Source organism: Vanessa atalanta, chromosome Z (genome assembly GCF_905147765.1).
Source record: "Vanessa atalanta chromosome Z, ilVanAtal1.2, whole genome shotgun sequence".
NCBI lineage: Eukaryota > Metazoa > Arthropoda > Insecta > Lepidoptera > Nymphalidae > Vanessa > Vanessa atalanta.
In genome coordinates this window covers 16,129,735-16,151,892 of record NC_061902.1, presented here as the reverse complement: position 1 = coordinate 16,151,892, position 22,158 = coordinate 16,129,735, and the positions used below count along the sequence as shown (strand labels likewise).

The window sequence follows — 22,158 nt, the reverse complement described above, 5'->3', positions numbered from 1 at the left end:
TTATATATTTTTTGTATCTAAGTTAAAGCAATTGTTAATACTGTTTAACAATTGGAGAACCCGACGTTTGAATATTGCGTTCGTTGAGTTGAATCTATATAAACTTTTACTCGCCAGCTGAGTCAATTTTATCGGCGTTTTATTCAAGAACATGCAAGTATTTTCAAACATATTAGATAATTATTTTCTTTATCGTAATATTACTTGAATGAAGAACATAAACACAAGAAGTTTGTTAAATTAGAATGGGTATATTTGTAAACAAACCTGTTGCACGCAATTTACTGATTGCTAAATTATTTATGTATGTAAACACCGTGAAGACCAAAAGGGTGATCCTACAGCAGCAATCACTTTAATTCCATGTTGATATTATATATTAGTTTTATATATATTAATCTTATACATAAACATCTTTAATGCTAAATACCAAAACATATTTGATTTTTATCGCGTTGTTTCAAAATACTATTTACTATATAAATAGTCAAGCGAATTCTGTTGCTCTTTAGAAGTCATATAGAAACAAACAGATTAGATTTAAAAATAAATCGATGTTTTTTAGGATTTCATAAAACTTATTTTTTATAGGCTTAAATATTTTTCTACCGACATAGATTTTCTTTTTTGCCATTGAAGTAATGCATAATTAACAAAAACCAATAAATAGATATGGATAAAAAATATTAAAACGAAGTCATTAGTAAAACAATTATATTTTTCTTATAATAATAATTATAACACGTAGTATTCGACATATTTTCATTTTGATCGAATTTTTCAAAAATATATATATTGTGGTTCGAAATATATCGGTCACAAAATAAATTTTGTTTCGAATCTTATGAAAAATCGACCGGTTTTTATCGATTACGTATTGGTTATTAGGTTGAATGTTAGGTTACGCTATTACTATGTTGGGTCTGCGTGTTAGCTATCGTTTAAAAACCGAGAGAAAACAATACAATTTTAGTGATGGCATTTATTATTATTTTTTAATTGATGTTATATATAACTCTAGCTATGTTAAGTCAACGTCGCTATAGAGATTTAAATGTTTTGTATATATTGCTGAGAGTACGCGATGCCAAAAAATATCTAATATATATTTTGATTTGATTTGATTTTGATTTATTACTGCTCAAATTCTAATATAATGTTGATTCGGGGAAGAGGTTTTTTAACCGACTTCAAAAAGGTTTATCATGTCGTCTGTATTTTTTTTTGTTTATGTTTTTATCGATATGTGAGGTAATATAAAAATATGTGTGCCGTCGGAACGTCAGGTTGATATTTATAGTTTATGAGACGTCATAGATGAACGTTTTTACTTTCATATGATATGTTTTTCAATTCAATAAATATTCATAATATCGTGTTTTTTATTATATCCCTTACATTAAGTTTGTGCGAAGCAGGTAAGTAAAATAAATGAACGTTTAATATAGCTTTCGTTAACCTATGATCAGTGTAATAAATAAATGTTATCAGTTGCGATAGTGATACTTTGAAAATAATTAAAGGATCAAACATAGTATAACTGTGTGACCGAGTGACGCGGCTTCGACCGCTTACGGACGTATTTACATTGAACAAAGACATACGTTTAATGAAACTCTTTCGTGGTCCCACAGGTGTGTCAGATCCTTTAAAATGTCGAGTTATTGTTGACCATTTTTTCTATACTTATTGAATCTGTAGACGGTCGACAATTTGTATTTGTTAGTTGCATGCACTGTATCTTTCGCATGGTATATCGAATATTACTTTTTTAATCTCGATATTGTGTTTATATATTGTTATATGTTTCAAATCTCATGTATTTGTATGTGTCTTTAGTTTAAAGAAAAAAAAGATAATTTTCTTAACGGCGTGGTCTGAATATTTCGATTTCTTTTTTTTATATTTTACGACTAGAAAATATTGATCAAAATTTATTAAAACCTGAGAGAAAGAGCCTTAGAGTCACTCTTGACGCACGTGTGTTTTTAATTTATAATCGTCGATAGTTTGATAATCGTCCAGAACACAAAAGGGAACATTACATACATCCCAACGCGTTCGTTTTGGACTTCAAACATTTTAAGAATAAGACAGTGTATTTGAGTGATGTCGGATCTGATTCGATCAACCCTACGTTTCATTGAATACTAAATGAGTACTCGTGAAGAATGTAGGTTAACACCGTTTGGAAGAAAGCTCAAGACTATAGACAGGTCAAGCTAATGAAAGCGCGATGCCTTCGCGTAACCATAGCGAGTTAATTAGTCCATGCTGTTGAACTCAAGCAATCGGGATGGATGTAACTGTCAATTGCTATTGGTATTTTCGATCCGAGATGAGACAATTTATTATAGTCTTCCAGTTTAAGAGGAATATGATTTGTTCGACCACTGACTATCAGACACATATATGTATTTATAGATATATTATTTTGTCAGTAGTATTTATAACAGTTTGGTACTGTTGGCATAATATATAAAAAAAAATACTTTATATACTTTAATTAATCATATTTTGGAACTAAGTTATTCTTGCAGTTTATAAGGGGTGGGTATTTCTGTTGTTAGTGTTTGATGGGATCTTTCAAATGTTAATATTTAATTTAAAAGAAAAGTCATTGTTTGTTACAAATTGTTTGAAAAGCCTTGGGGCTTATTGATCACTATAGTTAGCGAGCTGGTGAACACAATGAATATATGATATGCTCATGTGGGTCATTAATCATTGATAATGGTAAGTGTGCAATAAGAAACATTAATGACCACTTCTACTACCTTCGGAGTGCAACAATGTCAATTGGCAGCGCTTTGAATTTGTAAGAATGGATACATGAATGGAGGGGGGGGGGATAATTGGACTTGAATTGTTCGAATGGGAAAGACTATAATTTTGCTATGCAGACCCTGGGTGTCTGACTTATAAATTTCTTTTGTTTCCCTAATTATATAAACCATCAGTCTCGGCGGCCGATGTGCAAATAATTAGTAATCCTTTTTTAGAAGTTTTGAAGCGTTTTCACTCAAAAACGCAGCGACATGGGATTTTAATTAACTTAGCGACATAGGACTAAATTGATTCATATTGATCTTAACTTTAACCGTTATTCAAAGGAATCAAAATTTTAAATATATAGAAAAATCAAAATTAAAAAAAAAAGCAAATCATATACCAAAATGTTCTCCAGCTTCTTAGAATTCTACTAAAATTCAAGATTGCTTTCATTCGGTGTATCTCGAAAAGTTAAATTAATGCTTTATAACTACAATTATTGAAATCCGCACATTCAAGTTTGTATTGTATGTATTCAGTCGCGTTTTGTTCGTTATGAAAAGTGCAAATATTTTATTTTTTAATATAGTTATTTTTTATACAACTAATTGCCAAAAACTGAAATCACATTTATTTATTACCAGTGGACAAGACGGTTACTTTAGTTTTTTTTATATTTTTCTGGTGTCGTTGGGTAAGAAGAAGATGACAACAATACATATTTTAAATGAAATCAAATAATAAGTATATAAATTAGACCAAAAAATAACACAGATTATATTTATGTATATCCATACAATATAAGCAAACAATACCTTCTACCGAGACCAATTCAATGAAGTATTTCTGGCCTAAAAATAACTTACACTTGTTCCTATTTTTAGAATTCTGGAACTGACCACGATGAGTACGGGTGAAGATGAACCATCGTCTGGTTTAAATGGAAGGTTGAGACCGAGAAAATCTACAATCCCCAGTCCTCTAACAACTACGAATATACGCAAACTGGATTCCAAATCTGCTCAGGACAAACCTAAAAAAACTACCACCCCGTCCAAAGTCTCTCCAAATAAACTTGATGATCTCACTGACAAGTCTGATTCACCTGCTCCGCAAATTCTTTGCACTTATTGCGATAAGTCTTTCTTTTCTAAACAAGCTGTCTCTAAACATATTCGACGCATTCATATTTTGAGTTCAAAGCAAGATAACGTCATCAACTGCTTGTTTTGTAACCACACGGAATCTGATAGTAACGATATTATTCGGCACATGGTCGATAACCATCCAAATCAATATTTCGCTTGTTATGATTGTCACACTAGATTCCCTTCTACTACGGAACTAGCAGAGCATAAGCTTAATGTATGTGAAAATCCTAAATTACCATACCGTAACAAGTTGCGCCAGAAAACGAATCCAAAAAAGGGCCAAAAGGCTCGGAGTATTAATGATCGAGAGTTTGAAAACGATGATAAAAATTATTCCGGACATGCTTTTAACGGTATCGTTATATCATGTGAACTTAAGCCTTCACATCCTCACGATCCAATCGATATTGAAGATAACATAACGACTAATTTAATACTGCCACCTGGAAAAAGTTTGGGCAGTGTTAATGTAATCGAAAAGAATGCAATTATCGTCCTTGATGATTTGCAGTGGAATAAGAGGATACCACCCAATTTCTCTTTTCACAACACAGATGCTGATCAAATACTATCTAGACTGGGAGTAGTCCACAGATCACCGAGGACAGGAGAAAATAATAGAAAAGATTGGCTAAAACATATTGACGATTCAAATCAAAAATTTGAAAAATGTTTTGATACAAGTTTCTACTCAAAGGTGGCTAGTAATGTTCAGGAGAATTTAGCTAAATTTCTCGATGGTTCTTTTAACTTTAATCCAGATCCAGAAAACACTATAAAAACAAGAAAAGCGAAAAATAGTGTTGCTATTAATACAGTAGAAGGATTTCCTATTCTGTTAGCATCTGATCAGTTTTCTAGGAACGTTTTTGATGGCTATATGCCAAGAAGTATTGCACCAAAGCATAAATGGAAATGGGAAAATCTTGAAAGTGACAAAAACTTAATGAGTCCCGAACAAATAAAGCGTGACTCTCACACTAACAATTGCATTATTACACTGGTTTCCAGTTTAGACATATGGACTCAACTTTGCATGAGACGTAAATTTGAAGAAAAATTTACCACGTCACCCATAGAGAAAAGAATCGAAAAACAAAGCATTATTGGAAACGAATTGAAAGAAATATTAGAGAGCAGAGAACTTCCAACTTCGTCTTCTCAGGTAGTTAATTATACTGGCCCGACATTGCCAACTTGTGATAGCTCAGACTTTCCTGCTTCCCTCGGTTTAGTACCAAATGCACCTAATTTTGACTTAAAGCCGGCGGTTCTAAGCGGTGAGTGGGTGAGGCCGCGGTGCTATGTTTGTTGTGCTTGTGGAGCGCAAACTCGTGACTCTAGAGCTCTCTCGTCTCATATTTCTACTCAACATCCTAATGCGCAAATACAACATTATGAAATAGTTGGCGAAGTTCTATTAAATTCGGATATTTTAAAGCATTTGTATGTGCCTCCAAGTCAGCTGAATAACAGAACTCGGCCTCTTAGAGGATTCAGAGAATGTACAAAATGTAGAAAGGGAGTGTCTTTGGAAGATCTGCATCAGCATATGCTAGATTGTGCAGGTGACACACCAACTGTGCGAAGAAAATGTAGATATCGTCCATTTGGTGTTCGAAAGCGTCGTCCTCGTCTTCCAGATAATACTATACGACAAGAAATGCGTAAAGATATTCGACATTCTAGGCATAACAGGAAAACGCATATGAGACCTAGACCAAAAATAAGAACTGAAGTTGGAGACGGTAAGTTTTGTTTCTCAAGTAATAGTAGTAATTTTTTTTTTTTTTTTTAAATTGAAGTTACTACTTAAAACTGTCAATAATATTATGTTTTTTTTTTCAGCTGAAACTATAAGAAAAATGCTAGCAGATTTACCGGCTAAACGTCATCGAGCGATAGTAAATCCCTTAAATCCTATTTTACGTCCCCGAAGAAAACTTAACAAACAACGGTCAAAAATGGTTATTAAGAAAAGAGCGATCGATGAGATGACAAAAAAACCAAAATCGAGTGACTTGCCGCAAACGAGTAATTCTAATAATGAAGACCGGCAAAAAAGTACTAGCAATTTGAAAAAACCTGATAATAAAGCTCTTCAACTTATAACCCACTCGGCGAAAAGAGCATCATCAGGAATCTTAAGCCATAAAAGTTCTCTGATAAAAAAAAATACTATAAACAAGAATAGAAAAAAAGTCTTCGCCACTAAAGAAGCGGAATCTGGCGGAATTGACGGAACTTGTGGTACTAGAGAAAATGATGGAACTGGTGGAACTGACGGAGATGATGGTACTGACGGAAATGTTGGAACGGACGGAAATGATGGCATTGATGGAAATGAAGGAAAAAATGGAAATAATAGAGGCGATGGACTGATTGAGTGCTCAGATTTGCCTTTGAAACCTCTAGAAAATGAGGATAATATCCAAATAAATCAAATGTCCACTAACAATAATAGTTCGGAGAGAATAAATATTAACGACGGTTCATCTAACTCACGAGAACACGGAAATCGCAGTAGTGGATCGAACAACAAAGATGGCCAAAATCCAGGTTGTAGTGGACAAAATAGTAACTCTCGCGACTCTTTTGCTCCGTCTCAGAACGTTCCTTTAAAGCATTCTATTGCTCGCTTAACTGCAAGTTCTGAGACTCATGATAAATCTGTTCAGTTTCACCACTTGTTCTTAGTTCAACAAGAATGTAACAATGCCACTCAACACTTGCCATCGGGTCAACGAATGCTTTTTGAAAATGAAGCTGTGGTAACGAAGTTGGACAAGCCTCCTTTACATTTCAATCATTCAGAAGGATTAGATGCGCAGAGTTTCCAACGAAACAAATTAAACAAACCTCGTAAAGGATTAAATGATTGTATTGCAATGCTTAGAAATAAATTAGTGGAACCAAATTCTAATATTTTGCCAGGACATGTATCCGTACAATGTGGCAGCGACGAGCCTTTAGGGCCAGAACCAGTTGTGATCGAGCGTAGACGGTCAACAACTGATTCAAATATAGAAACTGCACAAAGGTCAATGCAATTGTTTTATCCTAATAGAACTGTGGAAGATACTCCTTTAAGTTATGACACTAGCAGCCGTGTAACACGTCGATCTTCAACACGACATGGGCATAGTTCTCGCCGTGAAAAAATCATGGATGTTCAACCAAATAATGATTTTATATACTGGAATCAATTTTACTATAATAAACAAATTTTACCTACCAATAAAACCAGCCAAAGGTACAACAAACGTGAAACGACTCGTCGAAGATCTGTTGTTTCAACAGAAGAGTTATTACTACAACATGCAATGAATCTGGAAATGTTGTCTAAAAGTAATAGAAATCTTAAAAACCTACCGGATCACCAATACCCTAATGTACCAACAAATGTTCAAATTACTCATAAAACATCAAGAAAAAGTCGTCAAGACGGTCCGACAACGAGATCTACTTCTAATAATAGTATGAGAAAACCTAAAAATAAAGTTACTACAAGAACACGCCAAAAAAAAGCTACAGATATAAATAGTTCTCAAGGAAATATTCATCAAAAAATATCAGATGTCGATGCACAGTCTATAAAAAAACTAAATGAAAGAAATTTTGATCATAGCACAGTAATTAGCAACATGGCTACAACGAATGAAAAAATCGATCATTATTATGTTCAAGAGAGGATAGAAGATAAAACAACTGAAGTTGGTGTGGAAAAAACAATATTACATTCGAGTGATATGTCAGAAGAGCAGTTGTGTTCAAACATGTGTCCAAATATGCCCATGATGCAATACGGTAACGACTACGATATACTTCCTGTTCATTATAATATGCATATAGATTCAACGTCGACGACACCCCTTGACCTCTCAAACAAAACAACTAACTTGGAAGACACGCGACATTACATTACGGAAGAAACATACTGTGGAGGAAATTATGACAGTTATGAAACATTGGATTTATCTAATAAAAATGTGAATATAGTTATGCCCGAAAAAAATCTTTGCATTAATAATGATGAAGTGGTAGACCTACGCGTTAATAATAGTTCTCAGTTGTTGCCATCACACACAACAACATCATTATCAGACAGAAGTAATAACTTAGAGGACAATGCAACTGATTTATCTTATGGACACCCCGAAAGATGGATATATGAACCAGACGACAGCTTACCAACAGATTTGTCTATGAGAAGGAACGACATGTTGATGGATACTTATGAAAAAAGGAGGCTTTATACACATGACAGCACTGTAGAAATTAATATAATTGAAGATTTATCACACCCAACAACCCATGTACGTGATATGTGTATGGTTGCTCCCCAAAGAGAGGACCTGAATACTGAAGAACCTACTGATTTATCTATTCGGAGAATTGGGAGTAGATCAGATATTTCAAGTGTTTCCATCTCACAAGAGCTACACATTCGTAGTTGCACGCATTCAAATAGCATCAACAAACAATCAGGCCATAATGATTTAGAAATTCCAGCTGACTTGTCTAATACTAATAAAGATACAGTACATAATAATTATTATGTAGACGAGCAAAGGATGCCTCAATATTTAGAGGCAGTGGTTACAAATAATCATGAAATAGGACCTGTTATTGATGGTATAGCCGCACAAGCACATCTAAATTCCATAGATTCTGGTCAAATTATAGGCGCTCACTACAACCTTACCACGCGAGTTCCAATCCAAGCAGCTGCATTAGAACCAAGAACTATCATCACGTTTTCTGAACCTTTATTAAATGAAACACAAAATATGCCTACAGCAGGCTTAGTGTCAAAATCTTCTGTACCATGTGACTTACCAATATCGATTAATTGCCCGTCGATAAAAGAATGTGGTAATCGCAATGATGTAACTTACTTAATGAGCGATGTGCCACTGAGCTTATCTACTAAAAATATTGATGAGACGAAAATTTGCAGTTTAATGCATCGTGAATTAGTACCGAGCCATTATGAATATGAAAATAGTAAGGAAACTTGTACGTTATCGCAATATAAAGAAGCAGAATCCTCAAGTACAAACACGAATGCCAACGTAAGTGTTACATCGAAAGCCTACTCGCCAGTTAGGCCAGCAAATGAAACAACTGTTGTTTGTAAATCAAGTTCTCCTTTAGGACATCAATCTAATAATATTAACAACAGAAAGCTATCTTGTGAGAATGATTTATCAAAGGAAAAAAGCCCTGTTTCTGCGTATAGAATAGATATGGAAAATTGTAATGTGGAGACTTTGAAAGAAAATTACAATAAAATTAATTTAGACCAGGATCCAGAAACAGCTAAAAAGATAGCAATGTTACCCAAAGAGCTTGTAGAAATTTTAGGGACAATGCCTGCAGACCATCGCATTCAACTTCTTAATGTTTTGCCTCAATATGTATCGTCATCAACATCGCCTGTGTTATCTCAAAATACAGGAAGTGAGAGGCGTAATTCGACTTGTATCTCCGCTAATTCTTCGTCACCGTCACTTATTAGCAATCATTCAGAAAGTGACCTAAAATCATCCGAAAATCTACCTTTATTACCAAACCAAACTACGTCTTCTCAAATTTTACAATTTGTAGAAACATCACCTACAGTTTCGAGTTCTATACTCTTAACGCCGCCTACACCTCAACTGTCAGATCGCCATTCAAATCAAGCCCATGAAAATAATGAAATTAAATCGATAGAATATCGAAGAAAGTCTAGAATTTCAACAGATGAACAAACGCCTCAAAATAATTTAATTAGTGAAAACATTAAAGCCGGCTCATATCCAACAGCATTAGATGAATATAATCGTCAAGACCGCATAATTGATTTGACTGGTGATGAGTTTTCATCAGACACTCCTGATGTTTCTTATAATGTGGAACCATACGCGAATTTAACTCGTAGCTCAAAGGACATGCCAACTTCTGCTCCTAAATCCAAAACATTAAAGACGAATAGTGACAAAACTGCGAGTTTGAGAGCAGTCCGTATTAAAACTTCATCTGAACGACAACGAACAGTCTTAACTGAAAATACACTGGCAAAAAAACATGTCGATAGTACTTCTCACTTAGCTGAAGAAGAACTTCAAAATAAAAGTTCTGAAGTAACGATGGCTATCCAACAAGATGAAATAAGTAGCACTCAACATCGTCCAGCTATAAGGACGTCTCCAACAGTCCAGGTGGGGAGTGATATGTGTCCGAAAGAACGCATTTTAAATGATATACAAATGCCAGTAGACAAAGTGACCGATGAAAATAAGGATTATGATGTAAATTATAGTTTACCTGATAAGCAAAATATAGTAACTTCGTCGCTTTTGAAGGATACGCATTCAAATTTTAAAGATGAAATAATAACAAAAGATAATATTCACCATGCTCTTAGCAATGAATCATCAAAACTACCCGTTTCGTTAAATGCGATTGATGTAAGATTTTCGAAACATATTGAAAAAGATTACTGCTCTCAGTCTAACGGATCGAACCGTGATGGATTTCTTAAAGACAAAATAGTAACTAAGACTGAAGGTTCCATATCACCTGGCTCAAAAAAAGTATTTACCGTAGAAGATGATGATTCTGAAGATGATGTAACTTTAGCTGTTATTGTAAAACAAAAACGTCGTACTTTAAATGCATCTCGCGAGGATGAAACATTATATGAAAAGATAAATACAACAAAAGAAGTTGAAATATCATTGGATAAGTCGTCCGACCAAAAAAACCAAGTGTCGTTTAACAAAACCGCATCTTCCGAAATGAGCAGCTTATGCGAATCACAATTGCCAAAAAGTTCTAAAGATACATGTAATAATACAAAAAAAATAAAATTTAATGAAAAGCAAAACAAATCGTCTGAATTACCTTCTAGAAAAAAAGGCAGAAAAGGACGTCGCGTCAATATTATAGAGAGCACCAACTATGTGGGACAACAGGGGCCAACGCTTAACAGGAAAGCTGAGAGTAAGAATGAAGTGAATACAGAAAACAATATGAAAGCGGATAGTGAAGAAAATACGGGGGTTTCCGATAAAACAGCTAAATCTGAACAAATTGAAACAGATAATAATCGATCAACACCAATGAATATCAATATAGAAAGGGAGAAAGAAATTATATCGAACACAACTGCAAGAAAAGAAGAAGCAAAAGTAATGCATAGTTCGTGTAGTGATTGCCTTACTTCAGAAAACGTAATCAAGGAAAAATCTAATTTCGAAGCAAATATTGGAAGCCAGAAACATGAAGATTCAACTGAATATAAACTTATGAGAACGTCCAATTCGATGTGTGAGGATGATATTGAAGCTATAGAGAGTGAGAAACTTTTTTCCAAAGATGTATCTTCTAAAGAAGTAAAAATAGATGAAACTCGAATTAATGACATAAAAAATCATCAAGCTAATGTCATTAAAATTATGGAGTCTAAAAATATTTGTCATAGCATAGCAGTTGTGGAAAACTCTGTTGAAAATAAAAGTGAAACCGAAACAGATGAAACGAACCTGACACCTCTGCGACGAAGTAGACGAGGAAAATCGTTGTTTATTGATAGTAGATCTATTTTGAATGATAATTCTTTAAATACTGAAAACGCTACAGAGCCAAGAGCTCCATTAACAAAAAAACAATTAATTTTTTCAAAACTTTTGCAAGATGAAGAAAATCATAAAAAACCAGTTTTGACCACTACACCTGATAAACAAATTTCTGAATCTATATCAAAAGCCTCTAATGAAAACATACTGGATAATAGTCGTGATAATGAATTTAATAATTACGATACTGATGAAATTAAATGTAATAAAAGAAAAAAATCGCCACAATCCAAAAAGAGATTGAAAAAGAAAAAGTCCGTAACGAATGTTCAAATAACTAATGAAGAACCTGAAGAGCAAGAAGCTAATGAAAAGATAATATGCCTAGAAATTAATAATAAAACACCTGATAGCGAGGTTTCGTCAATTTTAGTGACTTCTCAACTTAATGATACAAAAAATATAACTACGACCTCAACAGATTCAAGTGGTGATCATATTGATATTCCAAGCACTGTTATTAGTAAAAAAGCAATTGAAAAACGAAAATCTAATTCTCCTAATAGAGATGAATTGCTACCGATTTTGAAACTAAAGAAACCTAAATTAAACGATGAAATCACTGTAGTGTCACATACAGCACGTAAAAATTACATAAAAATTACTGAAACTCAAATAAAACTGAAGGAAAACGTGGATTCTTTACCTATAGTAGGTGCTACACGAAATACAACGTGTTACAATAAGGCAATAAGGCGAGCACGATCAAAGTCAGTTTGTATAAAATCTTCTGGAACGGAGTTGTATGATCCTTACGATATTGATAAGATTGAAGATTTGGAAGATGTGATCGATAAAACCGAATCATTTGTTAGAATAGACGTTTCTTCAGTTCAGTTCAACGCATCGAAATCGGTAGTTGCAATTAAGACTCGAAAATTAAGTAAAACTGTTCCTTCAGCTATAATTGACATATTACCATCCGAGGCTAGAGCCCCCATTGACGATGTCAGTGATGATAATGTAGATATAAAAAATACAATTGAATATAATAATAATTCTAATGTTGATACGAAAGATGGCAGCAGTGATTCTGATGCATCTTCAAAAAGCGATGTTCCACTAAAAATATATGTTCAAGAAAAGGAGAAAAAGCTCATGGAAATATCACCTACATCAGAACGGCTGGAAAAATCTATTAGTAGCGAAGAAAACGGTAAAACAGACGAAAAATCGAAAACTCGCAAAAAATATAAGCAAACCCAATCTATAAACAACAACGACTTAAAAAATAGTATTAACAAGACACAAAATGAAGAAGAGCTACGTTCCGAGCAGTTTATGGAAAGTTTCGGTTTCTTCTCCGAAAGAAAACCAAGAAAATCTAATTTATTGGCAACTAAGAAAATTTCAGAGACATACAATTTAATTGAAAACGATGAAATATATTATGCATCCACAGATCGTGTGACAAAAAAATCTGTAAATGATAATAATAAAGAGGACCAGGCGTTATCATTAAGAAAATCAAAATGTACCGTCTCATCTCCTAAAAAAGCTACAAAGCGAGGAAGGAAAAAGAAAACCACCATTATAATTCAACCTAGTTTTTGTAATATCTGTAAAAAATTTTTTCGTAGGTGGGATAACTATGTAAGACATTTGTTATCTCTATATCATATTTCAAGACTTGGTGAAATTGAATTAAAAGTTAAAACAGTAATTATTGAAGAGGAACCTAACTATTTGCTCGCCTTTAGGCAACAACTTAATCGATTAAAAGTGCTTCAAAACAAAATAGCGAAACGGAAAAAAAATTGTTTGTCGACTGCAGATATTGTTCTTCCAACAATTGAAGAAATTTTAGCCGACGTAAAAAGAACTATACGAGAGCAACAACTTTCTCGTCGAAGCTTAAGTCGCGATGAGGCACTATTTATAGATTGTTGTGAAATGTTAAAAGAGTCTCATCAAAATCAAGGTGAACCAGTCAAACGAGTTCGTCAATGTAATAGTTTTAATTGTGAACAGGCATGTCAAGAAGAGTTAGCATTGTTAGAAAAAAGTATTCTGGATGACAGATGTGCTATAAAAAGTGACGAGGAAATGGACTCGGTAACAGCAAAAAAGATATTGGAAAGTGAGGAAGTTCGAAACTTAGAAAACGATTTAATATCCAACCTAAAAGAAGCGAATGGACTTAAAGGACCATTAACTAGTAATCAGTTAGAATCACCGGAAAAATTGACTACTATAACGGATTCGCAAACCATTTTATCCAATTATGAAATAACAGAAGAGACTAATAGATCTAACTATAAACCAAATACTGAAGTTAAAGACAAATTATATCCTGACGTCATCGAAAACATAGATATGTTCGAAGACAAATTTGATAAAATAAAAAGAAAGTGTCGGTCTCAAGCAGCAGCTGCCAAACAAATTCAAACACACGTCGAATTAAATGCCAGGTATTTTTTTTTTGTTATTACCTTTTATAAATTAAACATAATAATTAGTTATTATAATATACCTAAATTTATACTTATGTTTCTATATAGTATAAATACATATATATTTATATTCTGTTGACTAATTAACTGACTTTGTTGTGTTTTAAGTGTTTAATTTATATTTATTGTTGCAGTTTCAAAAATAGAAAAAAATCTGAAAAGAAAAAAGTGAACAATAGGAAGGGGCAAAACACGGTCCCAACCAAGGGTGCTTTAAAAGGATTTGATGGCGTCAAGGTATCAATTCAAACCTCGGATATTAATATGCCAGCGATCGTACCACATGATAAAGTTCACAGGAAAAAAAGAAAGAGTGGTTCTAAAAAGAAGAGAGAACGAACCAATTCCGAAAAAAGTAACTACCGTGAAAGTAATAATTACACAAAAGAATTATCTCAGAAAAAAGTTGACGTCTACGAGTTTATGGACACCGAAGACACTGAGGTATTTGAATTTAGACCATCGACTCTTATGGAAAGACTTAAAAGCATTAATAATAAACAATTACCTAGTACATCTAAAACACTAAATGAAACCGAATTAGCTGAAATATCGAGCGAAAGTGGGTCTGATGGCGATGACTTCGTTTATATGTCAGATGACTATGTCTGTAGTGATGATGAAACTGAAAACAGTATGCTATCCTGTGAATTAGGAAATGGAAAAGGAAACCCTGAACACAACAAAACTTCGACTCTGATCAAAAGAAAAGAAGCAACAGAGAAAAATGCAGTGATGGGAAAAATATTCAAAAATAACGCATTGCGCACTGAAAGAAAAAGCCCAAAAAGTATAGAAATCGTAAAGCCTAAAGCTAATCTAGACCAATTGTTTGATAGTTTACTAGAAAATGAACCTAAAACCTCTCAAGACACAAATGATGAAGTGTCTAGTGATAAAGACGAAGTTCCACCATCACGGGTGTATCTTAGCATATCACCTCAAAAAGAAGATCAATCGCGTTATAACAAATCTTTGAAACGATCTGATCAAGCATCGACTCTGTCAAGTGAACCCGGATTAACACAAAAGTACAGTACACCCTCACCAACTTTACATCCATCTTTGGCATCATTTTCTACAAGGCGTAAGTCTATAACACCCCCAAGAAAACTGGAACCAAATATCAACCCAATTTCAATTTCAGACCAGGTACCCTCGAAACGAAACGATGATCAGAAAAAAATTGAATCACCAATCGAGGTACATTCAAAGAAATACGAACCTTTACAATCAAGCAATAAAAATCTTACTGCGGCTGATACAAATGACACTCTACGTAGACGAAGTGATGAATTTGATTACGAGGAATCGAAATCTAAGGCTTTGTTTTACCAAGATAAATTAGATAATAAAAAGAAAGAAACACCCAAATATGACAGTTATGATTATGACGTGGACTCTTACGACCCCATCCTGTCGGAAGATGCTGGAGTTGCAAGACAGAGAGCACGCAGAAAATGTACTGTTGGGAAGCAAAATGTTCTAGCTGAGACTTGGAGCTCCGAATCCGAACCGGATGGTGCTCCTCCACGACCTAACAGTGCCGAATCTGTAGCCGCTGGTAGCGGACGAAAAAAGAAAGGTAGGAAGAGAGACAGTCAGTCGAGCAGCAATCGAAAGGCGAGCAGGCTGGTTTCTTCAAAGAAACACGAATATGAAAGCAGGGTAGATAGCAGTAATCGCAGCGCAGGAAGTGGCGTGCCGGCAAGGCCCCGGTCGCCGCCTCACTACTGGTCGGAGGGCGAGGACGAGCAGGAGCACCCCCAGCAGCACGGTTGGATAGTCGGCGACAGTCACAAGAAACTCGTCACTATGTTAGCTCATGCGAAAGGGCGTAAGCGCAGCGGCGATGAGAAACGTCACTTGCTCGAGTAAGGCTACGTTATATAGGGTATGATAATGAATTTTTGTAAATATTTTGTACATAATATTCTAGTTGTTTATGAATGTCATTATTATGACATTACGACCAGAAACTTTTTAATCTAAAGTTTAATTAATTTCAGTTTTGTAAATATTGTATATCTTTTATAGTATATTTTAGTTAAATTTTTAAATGAGCCTACGTACTGTTGGGGTTGATTTAATGAAATCGACTGTTAAGCAACCTTTGCAGTATATTAGCTAAATTTTTAGCGGAGTATATTTTATTTGGAATTCGATATGTCATCTTATATTGATTTCACAGTTTATCTATTAAAATATGAATTCGAAGGAGATAGAGCATTGTCTTTAATATAATATGATAATAGGCGTTCGTAGGTTAGTCGTAGAATATCAGCGCTAATTTAATGTGTCTAATAGAGAATCTATCCAAAAGTATATTCACTTTAATCTTATCAGCGCTTATTCTTATCAGTTTTTTAACGAGAACATTTCATAATTTTATTTATCGTTTTCTAGCCGCAAAGGGAATTAAGGCTTCGAGTATAATTGAATTTATTTAATAAAGAGCAAACGTTAATTTTAATGCTGTATGAGTTTAGTATGTTTGAAAATATACGGTTTTATTATATTTTATTTGAAATGTAAAGATTAAGTTGCAGCGTCGTGTAAATAAAATATATTAGATGTGATTTTCACAATTAGTATAACACGATATAAACTGAATTGTATGTGTAAATGTTTAGTCTAAAGTGCCCCCCTCTCTTCTGTGAGTGTTCTAATGCCCGGTTTTTGAATTTCCCAGTTCAATTGTCACTGACTATTATAATAGTTCAAAGAGTTGTGTAATAGACTGACGTCGGATAGCAATTCGATAACAGTGGAACCGATAGCCAGTTCCTTGGGTGCCTCTAGATGGGTCTTGTGAAGAAATAGTTTCAACAGCAACATAAATAAATACATTAATGAGCTGTTATTTTAGCGGCTTTGTGGTTATTTCTCTCTTATATTTATTACTGTGGAATATTTAAAAATATTAGGAAAAAAGTAATTTCTTTGGAGTTGAATTATTATATAAATATATATATGTTTAGTCTTCCCTCGCAGCTTAAGTTGCAGGGTACTGATACTTAAGAATTAAACTCTATTACTTTTAATAAAACTCTAATTAGTTATATTAATATTATTTGTTTTGGCATTTAAATAATATTCACATAAATGTTTTTTTTTGTTAATTTATTAAGAGAATGTTCAAGTTCAAGCATAATGACTGAGTTGTATCGTTTGTGTCAAAATGAAACGTCAAATAAAGCTAGAGTACCGATAAACAGCACACATACACGTTAACTCAAGTCTAAACTGAGAATGGTTTACATTGCGATGTTATTAATGAATTAAATAACTGCCGAAAAATGCTTCAGAAACCGGGCACAAGCACGTTGTACTGCGTACATCCCTCGAAAAGTTGTATTTTCTGTGATTTTTGCATAATATTAGCGAAATATATCATTTCGATTTTATTACGTATAAATTGTATTTTATTCCTGACATAAAGAAATAATTTATTTACAAGTTTGTCTATAAGTTCATGTCTTAGAGAATGTATGTTTGGTAACGATCGCGAGGGGCTGATAACGCGGTCGCCCGTCTGGGTGTTGTGTAATTTTGATTTTGTTAACTATTTTTATACATTAGATTTTGATTAGTCAATTAACACATGAAATCTCAAGCTTTAGTTGTCGATTATATCTAGTCCAAGGGTGGAAGGAATTTCAGTTAGCCTCATTATCAGCCTCGGAACTATGTGATCCTTTTCCATTACAAAAGAAGACTTATCTAATGATAAACCATGTCTAACGAGTGGAGTAAACGAGTTTATTTCTTGAGACAAAGCTCAATGTTGAAATTTTCTTTTAATTTACCCAGCACAGTACTAAATATTACCCAACGAATAGTTTAGTAGACCTTATGTAATACCATCAATCTGTGTGTATAGGCTCCCAAAGTGATCGTACTAGCTAATTAAGGTAGATTTATTAAATATTTGTTTGATTAAACTATTATAATAAATTAACCGCCACAATGAAATCTTACTTGTGTACTCTATATCTTAAGACTTTGATGTAAAGTTCACTCTGTCGAACCATGTTGTAATATTTGTCCGTCGAGGTCGGCTCGCGTGGTCTTTGGTCGCCGCTGTGGTCTACCAGCCAGCCATGTGCAGCGCTTCCTCGTTCACATTATCTGCTAGGGTTTCGTATTCACGTACCCGCTATTAGTGAATCAAGTCTACATGTTTTTAAAAATCTGTGTTATTTCATAAGATGAATTAAGAATTAAAATATATACTTTTAAATATATGTGGTATATAAATAAACAGTCTTTCAATTCCTACTAAATTGATTATAACACAAAATACTTAATTTATGTAGATGATGGTAATTTTGAAACTTATGCTAATGTAAATACGCTAGTTTTGTGGAGTTTAGTATTTGTTTTTAAATTTTAAACTATTTCGAATATAGCTTTGGTCAACATAGCCTTAGAAAAGATCGCCTGTTCCGGTATTCAAAATAAGAATTTGTAAAACTTCCGTAAAAGAATATCTATTTTATTCTACATATGTCAGTTCAGATTATAAATAAATTATTAACTTAACATAACAGAACAAACCCTTTTTAAACTTGCTGACATTTCAATTTAGAACATTTACAATAATTGTCGTTAATAAGGCAAATTTTAAATTACTCATAACCATATCAAAAAGGTGTTTTAAGAGGATGTGTAAAGTAAATCGGACGACGTCCGCGACAAACCACGTTTGTTGCTTTAGTTACTGTTCCTGCCTGTCGCTGATTGTTTCCCGGCTGTTCCTGGGATATCTTCACACCAGAACATAGAAGACTATGGTATAGTATAATGAAACTTATTCCTAAACGATAAATGCTCGTAACAACTTTTCAAATTTATAGGTACCGTTATTTTTAAGATTGCAAATTAGAATCATGATTCTGATTTCATTAAAACACTATAATATTAAATAAAAAATACTTTATCGATCTATCTCTTCTCTTCGGTCTCCATACTTTTCCAGCTATGCTCTCATATTTTTAATATAGGCGGTGCTAGACCAATTGTGAACGTCGGCGACATAATTTGTGAGCCCCCAACTTTCAACTAGTTAAAAATATTATGTTAAATTGTATGTGCTGAATCAAACACTAAAGGGAATATAACATTTTTTGTAAAAGAAAATCTGCCTATGGGCATGGGCATGGGCAGATTCTGAGAGTAATAGGACATACTAGTTGTCACCCGCGACTCTGCTCGCATTTTAGGGGCTTGCCATCAGGTTTTAGGGATGAAAAAGTAGTCAACCAAACCACAAAGTACCAAATTTCATCAACATCGACTGACAGACAGAGTTACTTTCGCATTTATAATATCAACACAAGCGTCTTCACATGCCACTGTCAAAAATAATAAAATACTAAGATACAATTACACAAAATGTGACTATCAAGCGCTGAATACTGCCCTAGAAGCTATAGATTGGACAATCATATGGGATGGATGCTCGAATGTTAATGAAATGGTTGAAGTATTTTACTCGAAATTAATGTCAATTATCCATGAATTCACTCCAGTTAGATTGCCTATGAATTAGAACTTCCCTGTATGGTACTTTATCTCTTATTAAAGCTCTCCGAGAAAAAGCGAAATGCCATAAACGGTACAAAACTTACAAAAATGAAATGGATAAACTTAGTTACACAATATTACAAGAACGATGTGACTTTTTGATAAAAGAGTGTTATACTAGTTATATAAATAACACATCTAATACTATACGTCAAAATACGAGGTATTTTTGGAGCGCTTTTAAAAGTAAAATGAGTAACTGAACTTCAATTCCAAATGAAGTCCTTTTTTCCAAGCATTTTCAAAATACATATAATTTAAGTCATGCATATTCAGACCTTCCAACACTAGATTGTAGTAATCCATATGGCAATGTCATGTCGCTAAGTAAATTGTTCGTAGAAGAAATCGACGTTTTGAGATGTCTTCTGTCTTCAAATATGAATAAATCATCCGGTCCCGATGAATTACCTCCATTATTTTTAAAAAAATGTGCAAAAAATTGGTATAAGCCCTTAACTACTATTTATAATAAGTAGCTGGAGACGGGTATATTCCTATCCATCTGGAAGAAAGCTCATATAATACCAATCCACAAAGGGGGTGATGTAACTACTTATCGTCCTATTTCTTTACTTTCAAATTGTGGTAAGATATTTGAGTCCCATTGTGCATAGGGAAATATTAGGCCTTAAACGTAAACATATAAATTGTAATCAGCATGGATTTTTGGCGGGTAGATCAACAGCATCAAATTTAGTGTCAAATTTATCTGTAATTGCCGATGCCTTAGATTAGAAAGAAGAGATTCATTCGATATTCACAGATTCAAGAAAGCCTTTGATGTTGTGAACCTCAGGATATTATTGAAAAAAATAGAACATAGGAATTCATGGTTCTTTATTGAGATGGATTGAGTCTTATGCTATAGGAGTACCTCAAGGACATAGGTTAATTTTTGTAAAGGATTTATGCTTTAAAATAAAATCAAATTTTAAATTGTTTGCTGATGACTTAAAAAATTATGGTGTAATAAAAAGTGATTTAGATAAGCTAATATTGCAAGCGGATATAAACTATATTTGTGATTGGTGCTACATAAATCAAATGAACATCAACCCTACAAAATGTTTGTACATAAAATTTTCGCGCAAGGTTATTTCTGAGTCGGTGACATATTAAATTAATGACAGTTCAACTATAGGTACAAGAAGTAAAGAGCATACGTGATCTTGGCGTTATACTCGATAGTTCATTAAGTTTTAGGCTATATGTTGATCATATAATAAAAAAGCACCTATAATATCTGGATTGATTACTAGACAGTTCAAAATATTTAAGCAGACGAGTGTTGCTATTCTTTTATTTAATACTTTAGTTCGAAATATCCTGGAATATTGTAGTGTGTAATATAGAGCCCTTGCTATCAGGTTCACATTAATAGACTTGAACGTGTTGAAGTCTATTAGAGAGCCGAGATGGTTAGAACGCGTGCATCTTAACCGATGATTTCGGGCTCAAACCCAGGCCGGCACCACTGATTTTTCATGTGCTTAATTTGTGTTTATAATTCATCTTGTGCTCAGCGGTGAAGGAAAACATCGTGAGGAAACCTGCATGTGTCTAATTACAAGGAAATTCTGCCACATGTGTATTCCACCAACTCGCAATGGAACAGCGTGGTGGAATATATTCCAAAACCTCCTCAAAGGGAGAGAAGGCCTGGGCTAACCCAGCAGTGAGAAATTTACAGACTGCTAATGTATGTGTTCAAAAGAGATTTTTATATCATCTTACTTACACTGATAATAAATGGCACGAACTTAAATCGTACATACAGAGGCTGAAAATTTTACAGAGTAAGTTCGTTTCATACTAGAAGAAAAATGAACGATATTATCTTTCTTTACAAGTTAATTCATGGGCTTACTGACTCGTCCGATATCCTGCAATGCATCCAAATTTCCATCCCTCGTTCAAACATTCGCCTGCCCAACTCTAGGACCTTTTGTTTCCCTGCCTCTAGAACAAATGTTCTTAGCCACTCGCCTTTATACCGTATGTATTTCTCTTACAATAGTATCAGTTCTAATTATGATATTTTTGCCTACCGTTCTATAGCCCCATTAAAAATTGTTTTAAAAAAATATTTCAATAGATTAAATAACACAACTTAAACAAAAAAAATATATATGCTTGGTCTCTGCTGCTGTCATGGACTAGACGCTAATTGATTGGTACTTAATATTAAACGCATGCCGTGTCTACATCATGAAAAATGTAGCAGTAATTTTGTTTTGTAGACATTTGAATATAAAAAAAATGAATGAAGCATAAATAATTGGTTCCTCCAGTTTCGCGATATGGATCGGTCGCTGGCCTAAAATAGGATTTTGTTTTATAATTTCCAGTGTTAGTGGCCAAATGACTGATAGGTAATCATTTATATTAAATTTTTTGAGTGTTTCTTGGTTGTGGGGTTTTGTTGTTAGGTACCACCCACACATCAGATATTCTACCTCTAAACAGCTCTACCTCTACTCAGTATTGTTGTGTTCCGATATGTAGGGTGAGTGAGCCAGTAGTAACCTAACCTAGTAACCTGTATTTACAGGCATGAGGGACATA

General features: G+C 33.8%; 1 protein-coding gene across 3 annotated transcripts in view; it reads left to right on the top strand.

Annotated features, from left to right (window-relative positions):
- The window catches only part of LOC125076167, a 44,740-nt gene extending 26,502 nt beyond the window's left edge, over positions 1-18,238 (top strand). For all 3 annotated transcript variants that reach the window (XM_047688157.1, XM_047688156.1, XM_047688158.1), the window contains exons 4-6: positions 3,657-5,671; positions 5,772-13,959; positions 14,136-18,238. In XM_047688157.1, the coding sequence (XP_047544113.1) occupies positions 3,676-5,671; positions 5,772-13,959; positions 14,136-15,879 (11,928 nt within the window). In that variant the 5' untranslated portion in view covers positions 3,657-3,675 and the 3' untranslated portion in view covers positions 15,880-18,238. The remainder of the gene's footprint in view (positions 1-3,656; positions 5,672-5,771; positions 13,960-14,135) is intronic.
- The last annotated feature ends 3,920 nt before the right edge of the window (positions 18,239-22,158 follow it).